This window comes from Labrus bergylta, chromosome 1 (genome assembly GCF_963930695.1).
Source record: "Labrus bergylta chromosome 1, fLabBer1.1, whole genome shotgun sequence".
NCBI classification, from domain to species: Eukaryota; Metazoa; Chordata; class Actinopteri; order Labriformes; family Labridae; genus Labrus; species Labrus bergylta.
Window position 1 is genome coordinate 24,830,649 of NC_089195.1, and position 14,785 is coordinate 24,845,433.

Genomic DNA, 14,785 nt, shown 5'->3' on the forward strand with positions numbered 1-14,785 from the left:
GTCCAAGCAATTTCAGTTTAGGTCCAGCCAGTATGGCTGTCATTCAGTCAACCTCTACATTTATGGTGCTTTTATCCAACAGTAAAAACAAGCGGCCTATAGGTGTTAATGCAACATCAGGTAATTTATATCTTTCATATGGCTCCACCAACACAACTAGATCCAGGACTTTACAAGAACTGGACTGTAGCCAGCCAGGCTCTCTTACTTAGTGTGTCCACATGTTTCAGCAGACTTGCTTCTTTGTATTACGCACATTTATCGATGTGTTTCCTTTTTTTTTGCCACCAGTGAAATAGGGGTTTGTTGGCAGTTGTTTTGGTGCACGTGTGATTCTAAGGTACAAGCTTGATCCATCTAAACATTGACTGTCTGCTGTAAAAAAAAAAAAAAAACTAAAAACATGTTTATTATTTTTGTATTATTTGGAACTGCTGAAGTTAAAACTATGGAAGTGTATGTATTCCTAAAACGTATATCATCGTTATTCTTCAAGAGATGTATGATGAGAAACATAGTGGCTGAAGCATCATGTCCAGGCAAGGAGGGAGTCCTGATGGAGCTTCAATAAAGAAACAGGAACTGCAGTGTCATCAGACTGCATCGTTTCATAAAACCTACCTACGACCATGTTTATATATTAACTTTTAAAATGATATGCCTCTATGTCTGCCTATACCTAATTCTTTTAGTTGAGATATGCAGGCATACATTGTCTGCCCAATCAGTGGCTCTATTTGCAACCACCCTTTGACTTCATGCATATTAACTTAATTTTCTAATTTATTTACCAATTATTTATATATTCTTATTTACATATCTTGTTTTAATTTTTTTGTATACGTTTTTATTATTTTCCCTCATACTAAGTTTACTTGTGTCAGGTAAAGTCGGGAGACTAACAGTTATATTTGTTTGTACATGTTGTGATATTTCCTGAAAAGAAATACAAAGTTGAAAAAATAAAGAGAGGTGATTTTAGACTTAAAACTAATATCTGCCATTTAAAGATAGTGAAAATGATTAATTATTTCCCAAACGAAGACGTTTACAACATCGGAGCGTCGCAACTCCGCTATCGTCGTGATTGGTTTCCCAGCGGTCACATGACAGCGTCAAAACCCGGAAATGAAACCCACTGCCGCGTCAGGTAGGCCAGCGCCTCATTATTACGTCAGGTGTTCGTGAGTGAAATCAAAACAACCCCTGAAGTAAAACTTTGAGATGCCGTCAGGTGAACACATAAAGGAATAGAATCCGGCCAGGAAACGCATGGTGTTTGAAGCTTTGACGTGAACTGGACTATGCAGTATCACAGCTTTGTTTGTGTTGTTCTGTTGGGTTTGTGCTCTTGTGGATGTCTTCGAAGTGTGTCTGCCTGCCAAAATGAGCCAGAGACTCCAGACTGGAGGCTGACTCTGAAAACGATCCGTAACGGAATTCACAAGATTGACACGTACCTGAACGCAGCACTGGACTTGTTTGGTGGAGATGACGGACTGTGTCATTACAGGTGCAGTGATGGTGAGCTAGTGTTTCATCTTCTTTCTAAACATTTGTATCTTTGTTGTGCTTCACTTGGCCATAGAGCCGTGTGTCATTCTGGTTTAACGTCAGTATTATTATTCATAACTGAGCTTTACACTGTTATGTCAAGAACAAAAGTAGCAGAGACGTTTTTATGGATTTTGAGTTGATGCAACATTTACAAACCAGCACATATACATTGTGTTCCCTTTAGTGGCAAGGTAAGTCCATTAAGTGGACTGTATACTGATGTGTTTATCTCTTACAGGAAGATAGCTGGCTGTGACTGAACAAGAAACCTTTTCACCTTTGCTCCTCTGTCACAGGCTACACGCCGGTACCTCGTCCTGGATACAAACAGCCACCGCCCAACGGATGTGGATCCCCACTGTTTGGATTTCAGGTAGTTTGACACAGGTTTGATGTTTCCTCCGTCTCTGGAACAAGCAGACCAAGGGATTTCACTTTTATACAAGCAGCCACACTCTCCATGTTCTTGAGCATTTAGAGTAGAATAGAAGTTTATTTATAAAGCACATTTCATTACAGGTGAGCTCAATTGAAGATTAAAAAAAACAAAAACATAGGAATACAAGAGACACAAAAGTTGTCTCAACAATCATGAATATGATACAAAAAATCAGATTAGGGACAAAACAGTACAAAAACAAAACAAAAAAAACACTTACACATATACACACAGAGTAATTATTTGTATGCTTGAGGGAATAGATAGGTTTTGAGTTTGGCTTTGAAGGTAGAGACAGTTGTGATGGACCTCAGGTCAGCAGGGAGTTTGTTCCAGAGAGAAGGGCCACAGTAACTGAAGGCCCCCTCTCCGGACTTTGATTTGATTCTTGGAATGACTAATGGAAATGGAGTGTTTTTAGGACTGGGGTGATATGATCAAATTTTCTTGTGTGTCAGGACTCTGGCTGCTGAATTTTGAATAAATTGGAGTCGTCTGATAGATTGTTTGGGTAACCCGGCATACAGGGCATTACTGTGATCTAACCTGGTGGAGATGAATGCATGGACTCATTTTTCTGCATCTGTTTGGGATATGAAGGATCAGAGTTTTAATATGTTCTTTAAATAGTAAAATGCTGTTCTGGTAATGTTGGAGATATGATTTTCAAAGCTAAGATCGGGGTCTAAAATAATTCCATGATTTCTGGCCTGCTCACTGTATTTAATGGAATTTGATGTGAGATGTATATGGATGTGTTGTCTCTGAGCTTTTGGAACAAAAATTAGTCATTCAGTCTTGTCTGTGTTGAGTTTAAAAAAGTTTCTGAACATCCAGGAGTTGATATCTTTTATACAGTCTGTAAGGGCAATGACCCAAGGACTGATCCTTGTGGAACCCCAGAGAGGACCTTTCTTTCTTTAGATTAAAAATTTCCTAGAGAGATGTGACATTTCCTGTCTTTTAAAAAGGATGCGAACCAGTCGAGAACAGGGCCTGATAGGCCAACTAAATAGTGAAGTCTTTGAATCAATATATCATGATCAACAGCATCAAATGCAGCAGACAGATCAAGTAACACTAAAATTGTAGCTTTTTGACAGTCACTATTTATCCTGATGTCATTAACAACTTTAACAAGGGCAGTTTCGGTACTGTGATTTGCCCTAAAGCCAGATTGGTGTGTATCGTATATGTTGTGAGTTGAAAGGTATTTGTCCAGTTGAATGTAAACAACTTTTTCCAGTATTTTGCTAATGAAAGGAAGATTTGAGATTGGTCTGTAGTTATTGATTACTTATGAGTCTAGGTTGTTTTTCTTAAGCAGGGGTGTGATGACAGCATTCTTAAGAGTAGAAGGGAAAATGCCGGTCTGTAAAGAGGTGTTTGCAATATTAACAATGTTTTCTATAAGGCAATGAGAAACAGTTTTAAAGAGTTTGGTGGGGATAGGATCTAAAGAACAGGTGCTAGGTTTCAAGTGCTGGATTATTTCCTCCAGATTGGTTGAGGTAATCAGGGGAAATGTAGACATTGAGCTCTTGGCAGAAGGGTTGTACAAAGGTGGGGGTGGATCACATGAGTTTTTGAGGGAAATTAATAAATCATCTCTAAGGTTGGACACTTTTTCTTGAAAGAAAGCAGTAAACCAATGTAACTGTGATGTCCATGTCAAATATAGTCAATCTATAGCTCCTGCTTTCATGCTGTCTACAGGCTGCTTTATTCATCATTTAGTTTGATTTAGATTCATTTTCATTCAACAATAGTTCTAAAGAGTGACATATGTGTTTTTCCCAGTTTGATATAGGTATACCATCCATGACCAAATGTTGTAACCAACATGACCGCTGCTATGATACCTGTGGCCAAGAGAAGCACGACTGCGATGAACAGTTCCAGGACTGTCTCGAGACCATCTGCAGGAATGTTCAAAGGACTCTTGGATTGGCCAAGAGTGTCCAAGGTAATTGGCCAAAACCTTGTGTTTGAATAAGAGCCAGTAGGAGATGTGGTAACACCCTGCAGGAGATGATTGTAGATTGCCCTGCTCAGTGTCACACATCTGATTAAACACACAAAAAACTTTATACACAAGTAGAAACCCCAGTGTAATTAATAATAAGGGCTGAATTCCAATAATCTGCTTCTGTTTCAGCTGCTAAAATGGAGAGGATATGGCACACTTGTAGGACAAACTATTGGATAGCAGCCATGTTTCAGTTTTATGATATATTATATATATATTTATAAATATTTGATTTTTAACACTTATAAAAAAGAAATCTCTGCTGTAGCTCAGAGATCACAAGAAAGTTAAATGGCGCGTCAGTTCAGCTCAGTTGTTAAGGCTTGCACCCCATGTGCTGAAGCTCTAGTCCTGGTTGTAGCTGCCATGGGTTCGAATCTGACCATGGCCTCTTCCTGCATGTCATCCCCAGCGCTCTCCTCCCAACATGTTCTGCCATTTTTTGGGGTTTTCTTTCCAACGAAAGGCAAAAATGGCCCAACAATAACTTGAAAGTCACACACTGTACTTGTGCAAGAAGATCCATGTAAAACACAGTGTCCAGAAGGGGGCGACATAGAGCTAATTTAAAAAAACATAAATCCTTCATGTGGATCAGGATGACTGACATAACAGTATGATCCTTCTTAAAGAGATCAATAAAAAAAACAGTATTTCTGATCACAACCACAACATCAAACTCATTGTCCCTGTCATATTTGAAATTGAATGCTGAGATTGTGAATAGTAACTTTATAAAGTGTTATTCTTAAAACAAACACAAAAAATAGATGGGATTTTTTTATGCAGACGAAAAACAGTATTTGTACACTAATGTCTTTATTTTACTCACAGTTATTAACTGGCGTGTTCTTGTTTTAAACCATTTTGTTCTGCTCAGTTTTCACTTGTTCTTTCTTTCCTTCCTTGCAGCCTGTGAGTCTGCAGTGACTCTGCTGTTTGACGCTGTGATGCACATGGGATGTAAGCCGTATCTGGACAGCCAGAGAGATTCTTGCGTGTGTCAGTATGAAATGAACAGGGAACTGTGATACTGACACAGGACACACATGACTGATCGAGATGCAAAACACAGAGAGAAGGATGCCAGCATTAAACTCTTCTTTCAGACTCGTAGATTTTTCTCAGGGATTGAGTGTCATTTGCCTGCACTGACTTGCATCTATTGCCTCCCGTAAGTCATAAAAATGTAAACATTTGTTGTGTCAAAATACGTAGAGCTGAGCGTGGTACATTAGTAATGCAGTTTATAATTTATTTGTGTCAGGTTGCACTATTGTCTTCCTCCTCTGGCTGACATACACTACAATTTACTTTTGTCTTATTAATTCCTAAAAATCACTGAAGAAGCGTTTCAGACGTGTAATATTCCTCTGCTTGTCAGTAAGAGAGACTGTGAAACATGTCCAGATGTTTTATTCCAGTTACATGCTTTACTACCAACAGCAGGATTGTGTTCTCTTATTTATTTAGTACACTGCCGGTTTAATGAAGATTTTAAAAAATGGTTTTCCAATGGCAGGCTAAACAACTCACAAGACAAAAGGAAGATGTTTGCAAAATTTAGTGAACAGGGTAAAACAATTGACTTACTGTAGAACATTTCTATATTTTCCATGTTATTATAATGAGTTGTGAGAAAATAAACCTTACTGCACAGCACACCCTCCCCTGTTTTAAGTGAGTCAACAATGACTATGTCTACAGCATATAATGCGTTTGTGTGTTTACCTTTGTGAATCTGTAGAAAATGTCCAATTTGAGGGGAAAGCACATGCTAATCAAAATGTATAGATAATTAAAATATAATAATTATATTTTGGAGAAAATGTGTTATAAACTGCAATAAAAAATAAAAGAAATGATGTTATTGATTATTCCGTGTAGCCATGTTGTCATTGTGTTGTCATTGTACACATCTGTGTAGAATTATTTTACATAACTTTCAAGAGCGGTGTCTGGAAACTGAGGTCTCCCATATATTGATATTGTAGGAAGAGGACAATCAAAAAGGTCTAAGAAGGTAAGCTTTCCTCATAACGGCTTATCCAAACCCTAATCTAACATACCCGTTAATGATGTATTTTATTCTTGTCATTGAATGTTTTTATGAGTCATTTTTGCCCCCTGGGGAGGGGCTAGACCACAAGTGATTCTCACATCCTATTAATTGGTGAAAATGAGACTGACCACTTTGCTTAGAACACTTTTCCGGCTGACTGGTTGGTCAGACAAGTGTTAAATGGTCTGCATAATTTTTCTCACTCTTTCTAGTTTTAGCCTAATATGGGAGGTAAAACCATAGACTTACCATTTTTAGTGTTTGATGAAGAGCCATCTTGCTGAGTACCCATAGCGTATTAACCAATGACCATGAACATTTGCTAAAAGAAAACTCCATTGAGGATTGAGTATACACTTGTTTCTGAGCTTGGACAGAATCTTCATATACATTCTTCCCCTGAAGCACCCACTCAAAATGTTAGCCATGGATATCCCCTTTTGCTCATTGTTTAACAAGATACAGTTGGGTTCACATCTACCACCAGGTCTAGAATCAAATCCTAGAAAGCATCTGAATAAGACTTCTTAATGTATCCCAGAGAAGGTTGGGCCATGTTAATAGCCTGTAGAACAAGAATGGATACAGTTGTGGTCAGAAGGTTATCAAGGACCAACTGGTGGTCATGTTGAAAAAGGAGGCCTTTGTACCTTGGCTGGCACAGTTTTGCTCTGACTCAGTTGTACCTGATGTCCAAAAGGGCTGTGGCTTAGGTAACCTATTTTAACAGATTCTGTATGTGAGTTTGTAGTCCGACTTGTTTTTCCCCTTGTGTTTCTGCAGGCATTTACAGTGAAATCATTTCCATTTTGAGAGCAAAAGGAGTGGAGCACAATTTGCCTAAATGCAGTCCTGCATCACATTGGAAGCATCTGAGAACTATTAACTTAAATGAATCTCTCCAAAGAGATATCACCATGAAGGTGAAGCTAGTAATATTCTCTTGGACTCTACTTTCAACTCCAACTACATTCTTTCCTCCCAAGTTTCCAGACTTTGATCAATGCAGCACAAGGAAATATGTGTTTTGAACCAGAAGTCTTTTATACTATTTGAAAAACTCAGTAGTTCTTCTCTGTTATTGGATATAATGTGCTTCTGTTGGCTTGAAGTGTAAATACTGTGTAATTTTCTATTATTGTATTTTTTTTATTTAACTGATGGAAATATGTTTGATTTTTTAACTTCTATTTTTATTTTTAATAATTATATTCCTGTTTCCTGTTTTTCTTGAGCTGCTGTGATGCAAAAATGTCCCCCATGGGGGATCAATAAAGTTGATCTTTATCTTTATCTTTCATAAGATCAGGGCTTCCAGTACACACTTATAAGATAAGTTATTTGAATGACAGAAAGCACCTCCAAGTTGAGGACCATATTTCCCTTTAGAGAAGGGTTGATTGCACTAGACTTGTATATATTTACTTACTCCAAGCTGAAAGAAACTGGACAGCAGTACTGCAAACATTGTAATCCTGTTGGTGACCTTTTAACTGGCAGATGTGGAAGCCAGTCCTGTTGTTCAGCTGTCACACAGCAAATGAAAATGAGGGATGGTGTGGTAAATTTCACATTATCTGTTGGATTATTGATGCAAATTCATAAATCAGAGACATCAGTTGAAGTGGAGACTACCTGTTACCATGTCTAAAACAACAGCAGACAGAAGTGAAGGAAACAACTTGACATGCACGTTTTAAAATAGTAGTAGATGTCCATTTTGAAATTTGAGCAACAAATTCAGTTACCTTCAAGTTCAGATGGAATTCAGCTCTCTATCATTTGTGAAGTTTGTAACTAACGTTAAATTTAAAAATTGATGTGTTCTTTGATATTATCTCTCTCTACTCTCTTTTAATTTTCAAAATAGCACAACATATAAGAAGGTTTGTTTATTTCATTGAATTACCTCAATGACATGACTTAATTACTCTCTCTTTCTCACCTTCCCAGGAAGGGTTGCTGTGGACAACAAAACAATAAGGTTTTAATCTAAGTGCAATAAAGTATGTATTGTATTGTTTTTCACAAAGTTACAGTTTTTACAAAACTGTAGTGCTGCAAAAGACTTTGATAAAAAAGGTTTGTTCTTATTAAAGCAAAAGAGAAACAAAAATGGTGAGGCTTCATTATGAGCTAAAGCTGGAGTGAGCTAAAGTACACTCAATAAAAAGGTACATTTAGATTAATCATCCACTAGAAATGTGGTTATAACAACTTCATATCATGATGAGCCAGGGGTCATTTCAAGCACCAGGATATCAAGCAACTATAAATATTTATCCGTTTCTAAAAGATACAGTAAAAAAAAGAACATGAAAAACATAATTAACTGTAATAATGAACGCCAATTCATTTGCTTTATCTCACTCTTTTAAAGTTCACCGAAACCTAGTTCCACTTCAATAATTGATTAATTGCTCGACTGAATCCATTCAAAGAGAAAAGTGACGTTTTAACCTTTATGAAGGTGGGATTGATTGAATAACTGAGCTAAGTGTAACCAGCAAACTGATGTTTGAACAGAAATGTGTCACATAAGCAAACTGGACCTACCAATTATCCCATAGCCTGAACTGCTGCCTTTTCATAAAACCTAAACATCTTTAGGTTGGGTGTCAGCAGCCTTTACGATCTTTCTCCACCTGTCAACCAGCCATTGAAGTCCATTGGGACTCTAAGCTGATGTAACAATGGCTGCTTGACCCCAAACCAGCTGCAGTGGGTCACGTACCTGAAGCTGGGCTGCTTAACAAAGATGCCAAAAACCTAAAAACAGTCAATTCTCCTAATTTTGTTTAAATCTTTTTTTTTTTTTTGAGTATTAAGCACATGCACAATCATAAATAACATTTAGATGACTATGTATTCTGTAGTTATAATCCTTGTCTTTTAACTTTTTTTTTTTTCCTGAAAAGTATTCAACATTAATCATGTCATAATATAGTAACTTCTGGTGAATTTAACAAACAGCTGATCCGTCTCAAAAGTAATATTTACAGTCTATGGTCTCAACAGCTGCAGACTATTCAGACTTTAGAAGTTCTCATGAAATCAGCTACACAAACTTGCTAAATTACAATCTCACAGCTGTGTGTGTCTTTTCCCTACACACTATAGGCCATATAATCCTTTACATAAAATGTTAAAGAAATCATTTGTGAATAATGAGCATTAGATAGGCCTATAAGATAGAAGAAAAGAACTGCCCATTTCTTCCTTTTACTCCTGAGCATCTTTCATTGGGATCCCATTGACCCCTCATACAAAGATAAAATATAGTTCTCCCTTTATCATACAATCATCATCTTGATATTTTAATTGGAAAAAAAAAAAAGTCTGGATTTAACTTTCCTAATCGTCGACTGTATCAATCTCACTTTTACTAATTATATGTAATTAAACCTCTGTAGGTTACTTCAACATTTTATGGGCGGCTCTTCCAATGCGACACACACGGAAGTCCTGGTTGAGGACCTTCGACTGACAACCATGAGAGCCAATCCTCTCCGCCGGTTGCCACACTCAGCCATTGAGGGGGAGGGGCTTAATCATCTTTTATGTTGTGTTGTTGGCTTGACGAAGCAGAGTCATTTGTTCCAGTGGTATCAGTCGGAGAGAAGACAGTCTGTACACTCATCCAACATGGCAGAAGACAGAGCCAGAGGTAAAACACAACTTATATCTTTTCAACTAAGAGTAGGCACAAGTTGAGAATTCCTTAAAAGTGGGTAAATCTACATTCAGTGTCTGTTGACTTCCGATCTAACTCAAGCTAAGTGTCCTCATTGAAGCTGTGTACTATCACAAACTATTACATAAGTTTACGGAGACGCTTTCACGCCTCTTCTGTTTTTAAACTCTTGTTTGTCTTCAGTCAGTTTTTGAAGTTTTCTCAGTCAAAACAAAAGCAGGTTTTTAAAATGTCATTTCACCTTTTGTTTTCAATGTCAAGACTTAATTGCTCTTGTTCTCACCTTCCTAGGACGTGTTGCTAAGGACAGCAGAACAGCAACCGACAGACCAGGTAAGTGCTTTTACCTGAGGAAACACATGTCTTATGAAAGCTTTGTGTAGTAGTGTACAAGGTGCTGTGAAAGGATAAGATGTGCATTTATCGAATCAAAAGTGAAACGAACAAGTTAAAAATGTAAAGGTAGGCTAGGGGAGCCAAAGTCCCTCTAAAGGTCAACATTAATCATCAACCAGATCTGTCTGTATTATAACTTTGATCACAAGCACCCTGCCATTAATGACACAGTGAAAAGCCAAGACACCACTTATTGTAAAATGATGTCATGGTCCTGTTCAGTCGAAGTCTTAAAGAGTTAAATCTTCCAAGTATATTTCATTATAGTTAGACTGCTGAATATAATAAATAGCTCAGTTTACAGGGTCCAAATGACCATCACAATGAACTAAACTTTTGCCTTGATGACATTTGGATGTAGAGCAGACCCAATAAACTTAGAGAATAAAACAAGCAAACATAATGATTTACTTATCAAACAGTCCTGAGTTGCCGCTTCAGCATTAGATGTCTAACCTAGATATCATTAGGGTGTGGTATGGAGGTGTTGCCTCTGTTCTTTTAGCAGCCTGTGCAATCTTTCTCCACCTGTCAACCTGCCATTGAAGCCCCTGAGGACTCTAAGCTGATGTAACAATAGCTGCTTGACCCCAAACCAGCTGCAGCGGAGCAATTCATGCACCTTCATTCATGGACAAAGAAACCTGAAAAACCAAATTCTCCCATGTTTGTGGCAACTTGAATCCTTTCAAATCCAGACTTGCGTGATTATCAAGTCGTGGAATGATTCATTCATGTGTTGTTTTTTACAGCATGCACAGAGAACCTGACAGAGACGGATGCTTTCATCAATAGGTAAACTGTTTTCTTATTTGTGTGTCAGCTGGAAATTCTAATTTCCCTCTGGCCCAGTACTCATGTTTCTCTGTGCTCTTCTTCATAAAAACAATGCAAAACAGCTCTTTAGGTTTGGATCCCACGGAGGAGTACAAGATGAACAACAAAAAAAGAGGTCTCGCACTCATCTTTAACCAGGAGCGCTTCTTTTGGCGCCTGGGTTTAAATGACAGGCATGGAACAAACGCTGACCGCTACAGCTTAGAGAAAAGGTACAACTTCTGAGCGAGAGGGAACAGTATACTTCATGAGTGTGCTCAAGAACTTGTCTCGACTTGTTTACTTAGGGCTTTGTAAAATATCTCTGGTAATACATGCCCTGTGCACTTAAACAAATGTTGACTTCTCTCTTCAGGCTGCAGGATCTAAACTTTGAAGTGAAAACTTACGAAAACTACAAACAGGAAGAAGTGCTGGAAAGAATCAATGAAGGTAAGCGCATTCATTACCAGCGTCACATCATTATTACTGAATTCCTTTGTCCTTTTTGCCATCTATATTTTAAACACACACAGAATGTGGCTGTATTGCTCCTGTTTTTTTACTTGCATGTTTAACAAATAGCTGATGTCTCAACAGCTGCAGAGGCCGACCACTCAGACGTAGACTGTTTTTTACTTGTTTTCCTGAGCCATGGTGAAAACGATCATGTGTACACCTACGATGGCAAGATCAGCATTCAGGACATCACATCCCTTTTCAAAGGAGACAGGTGCAGGAGCCTCGTAGGAAAGCCAAAGATCTTCATCTTACAGGTACAAGCAACATAAAGCTAAAACCTGTTGAAATTCAACTGCCTCTTACAGTTGAACCTGTTTTTTTAATGCCTTAAGGCAGCATATGGGACTCTCTTTCTTCACTAGGCATGCCGCGGGGACAAGCATGATGATCCAGTGACTGCCTGCGACGCAGTGGACAGCGAGTTAAAGACAAACGAGGTGGTAGTGGACGCCAGCGCTGTGCACACCCTCCCTGCTGGGGCTGATTTCATCATGTGCTACTCTGTGGCTGAAGGTGAGCATGGCAGGATTGATAGACTTTGCAACATCAATTTATTAATTCATTTAGGCTCTCTGGGCTTCTGCCTGTTAGAAAATCAATTAAGATCCATGCAGGCAAGCTCAGTTACAGCTAGCAGGTTAACTTTACCTGGCTTGCTCACTGATACTATTGCTAGAAAAATACTCCCTAGGTAGGTGTGTTTGTTGTCTAACTTGCCGAGTTACTACACCAACCTACAACATCCATTATATTTATAGGTAGAAAAAAAAATGCTTGGTTATGTAAGATGATGCTACTAATTTGGCCCAGGAGTGTTGTGGGTGTGAGAAACAGAAAGCCAAAAAGATTTACAAATACAGATTTAAAAAAAAAAACCAAGATCAAATTATTCTAAACATACAAGTCTCTCTAAACGTTTGCTGTTTGTGGGAAACAACTACCCAATTCAGTTTTGCTATGTTTTTCTTTTTAGGTTACTATTCCCACAGGGAGACCATCAACGGCTCCTGGTATGTCCAGGATCTGTGTGAGCTGCTTCAGAAGTACGGGGAGTCTCTTGAATTCACAGAGTTGCTCACGCTGGTCAACAGGAAAGTATCAATGAGGAGCGTTGGCAATAGTAGTGACAAAAGTTCCATCGGGAAGAAACAAGTACCTTGCTTTGCGTCAATGCTGACCAAGAAACTGTACTTTCGGCCAAAAAAGGAGTAGTTAAACCTTTGAAAGAAAAAATAATATCCCAAAACGAGCTGGTTTTATGATCATTATTGATACATTTTAAGAAATTATGATTTTTCTGTCTAGTCCTTTCATGTGTTTTTACTTATGAACAATACTATTCACATATGCATTGAACAATCAGGTAACTGGTAGCCGTAGTAATTACAGAGGTTATAAAATAACAGGAGCAACTTAATACCCATGCACCCAAGAAATATGAATAATCCCACTCTTACACTATTAATTTAATCCTGAAACTTCAACTCTTGTGAAATCATGGTTTCAGTTATCAAATAAAGCTTCTTCTGGAGATAACCAGATTCCCTGGCTGTGATCAAAAACTGGACCATGGCATGACCTGGCTGATGCATCTGCTTTTTGCATTTTCAGCACAGAGAATGAACACAGGGAACATTTCTGTGGCTGATATAAGGTGGAGGGTAGAGGAAAAACTAGTAAAACACCATACATGATCAGATTTACTGGTTTGATCCTGGTTTGACACGCTTATGTCGTTTCTTGTGATAATGCAAATATCAAGTAGCCCTAATATAATCCAATACATTAACAGCAGTGCAGTACAGGCGGGCTAAGAACAAAACTAAAACACCTACCTTACCAAACAAAACCCCAACCCTTTAAGGGAGAGGGTTAGAAAACAGTTGCCCGTTTGTACTATCATTCTTTTATTCCCCTAATAACCAATTGGCACCAGAAGTCAAAGTGCGTCTGGATGACTTTGTATTCAAACTGGAAATGGCTTAAATGTGAATTCTGCTAATTTGTGTTGACTCAAATCAAGACTAATTATTGGGCCCAACATTTATATTTTTTTTGTATCAGATTGCATTATGATTTAAGAAGTTCCTCTTATTTTATTACTGTTTTCAGATCCTGTAGAGCCATACACATTTAGCGTTCTTAAAAACTCTACACTGCGCAATAATTAGGGATCACACTCTGAAATTCTCTTTTTTTTTCACATTTTAGCATGCTTCCACTTTAAACTACTTCGATACCAAACCTGCCCGATACTGTCGCTGACTTGTTTCTTAAGAAGCCAAGTAGACTGTAGAAATGGACATCTCCAGCTTTCCACGTGATGTTCATTATCTCTGAGGTTTGTGGAATTATCAAGTACTGTGAATCTAGTTTTTTGGAATGTAATTTGCAGGAACATCTGAAATCCAGACATTTACATTCCTACTAAATGTTTCTTGTGAGGCAGAAGGCAACTACAGAGAAGGGTCCAATATCTCTTTTAAGTGTTCATGATCAAGTCATCATTAAAGATTATCCAGGCACTAAAGACATGCCGTTTGTCTTAAAGCTAACTCCACCAAAAGGGAATTCATGTTTGTGCTGTTCTTTGTGTCTCAGCCACAACACATGAATATGATAAATGCATATTTGCACCAAAAATGGCAACAAAAACCCAAGTGTGGAAAGTACCTCAGGGAGGAGGCGGGGTGTTTGTGAGCTGTACTCTGGAACTAAAACACTTCTAGCTTTGTCGCATGATCTATGACTCAGGAAAAACCAAGATAGCAGCATACATTGATGATCCTGTATTTTTGTGGTCTATCCTGTTGTGACTTTTCAAAATAAAAAGTGTCCTTTTATATACTGTAATCATGTGATGTCTTTATTTCACCTGCACCGTCCAAGGTGCACTATGTAGATTTGATAGTGAAATTTGAAAGTTGGAGAAGTGAAACAATTCTATGCTATAGCTTCTGAACTAAATACACAAACTTCATTCAAAGGAAAAAACGGGTCCATGGAGCACTGTTTGGAGCTAAAAAGCTACCAGGAGAGTGACTGTTTCACTGTAGTGGACCCAACACTATAACTTCTAGTGTAGCATTTTATCTTCAAACAATGTTGCAGAGACCAAATGTTCCTCTGAGGACAGTTTGTGTATAGAGTTAAGAACATATAGCACAGAATTTGTAAATTTCGCCAACTTTCACATTTCTCTACCAAAACTCCGTAGTGCACTTTTAAGGTCACATAAAATAACGAAATAATAATAATAAGACATCAGGC

The 14,785-nt window shown here is 38.1% G+C and overlaps 2 protein-coding genes across 2 annotated transcripts; both read left to right on the forward strand.

The window, feature by feature from the left end:
- Positions 1–1,127: 1,127 nt before the first annotated feature.
- pla2g12a (phospholipase A2, group XIIA) lies at positions 1,128–5,902 on the forward strand. The gene is made up of 4 exons (XM_020626438.3): positions 1,128–1,524; positions 1,854–1,930; positions 3,797–3,962; positions 4,938–5,902. The coding sequence occupies exons 1-4, from the start codon at positions 1,305–1,307 to the stop codon at positions 5,054–5,056; spliced, it is 582 nt and encodes a 193-aa protein (XP_020482094.1). The 5' UTR covers positions 1,128–1,304; the 3' UTR covers positions 5,057–5,902.
- Positions 5,903–9,607: 3,705 nt separating this feature from the next.
- On the forward strand, positions 9,608–14,368 carry LOC109976281 (caspase-6-like). Its single transcript, XM_020626439.2, has 8 exons — positions 9,608–9,754; positions 10,073–10,114; positions 10,930–10,972; positions 11,077–11,226; positions 11,370–11,446; positions 11,594–11,769; positions 11,878–12,028; positions 12,489–14,368. The coding sequence occupies exons 1-8, from the start codon at positions 9,733–9,735 to the stop codon at positions 12,725–12,727; spliced, it is 900 nt and encodes a 299-aa protein (XP_020482095.2). The 5' UTR covers positions 9,608–9,732; the 3' UTR covers positions 12,728–14,368.
- Positions 14,369–14,785: the final 417 nt, after the last annotated feature.

What these genes read in the sequence shown, in the direction of transcription:
- LOC109976281 (XM_020626439.2), top strand. Translation starts at nt 9,733, where the DNA reads ATGGCAGAAGACAGAGCCAGAG. An exon ending in GGCAGAAGACAGAGCCAGAG is followed by an intron (nt 9,755 to 10,072) that starts GTAAAACACAAC and finishes TCACCTTCCTAG; the next exon opens with GACGTGTTGCTAAGGACAGC. An exon ending in AACAGCAACCGACAGACCAG is followed by an intron (nt 10,115 to 10,929) that starts GTAAGTGCTTTT and finishes TGTTTTTTACAG; the next exon opens with CATGCACAGAGAACCTGACA.
- pla2g12a (XM_020626438.3), top strand. Translation starts at nt 1,305, where the DNA reads ATGCAGTATCACAGCTTTGTTTGTGTTGTTCTGTTGGGTTTGTGCTCT. An exon ending in TCATTACAGGTGCAGTGATG is followed by an intron (nt 1,525 to 1,853) that starts GTGAGCTAGTGT and finishes CCTCTGTCACAG; the next exon opens with GCTACACGCCGGTACCTCGT. An exon ending in CCCCACTGTTTGGATTTCAG is followed by an intron (nt 1,931 to 3,796) that starts GTAGTTTGACAC and finishes TGTTTTTCCCAG; the next exon opens with TTTGATATAGGTATACCATC.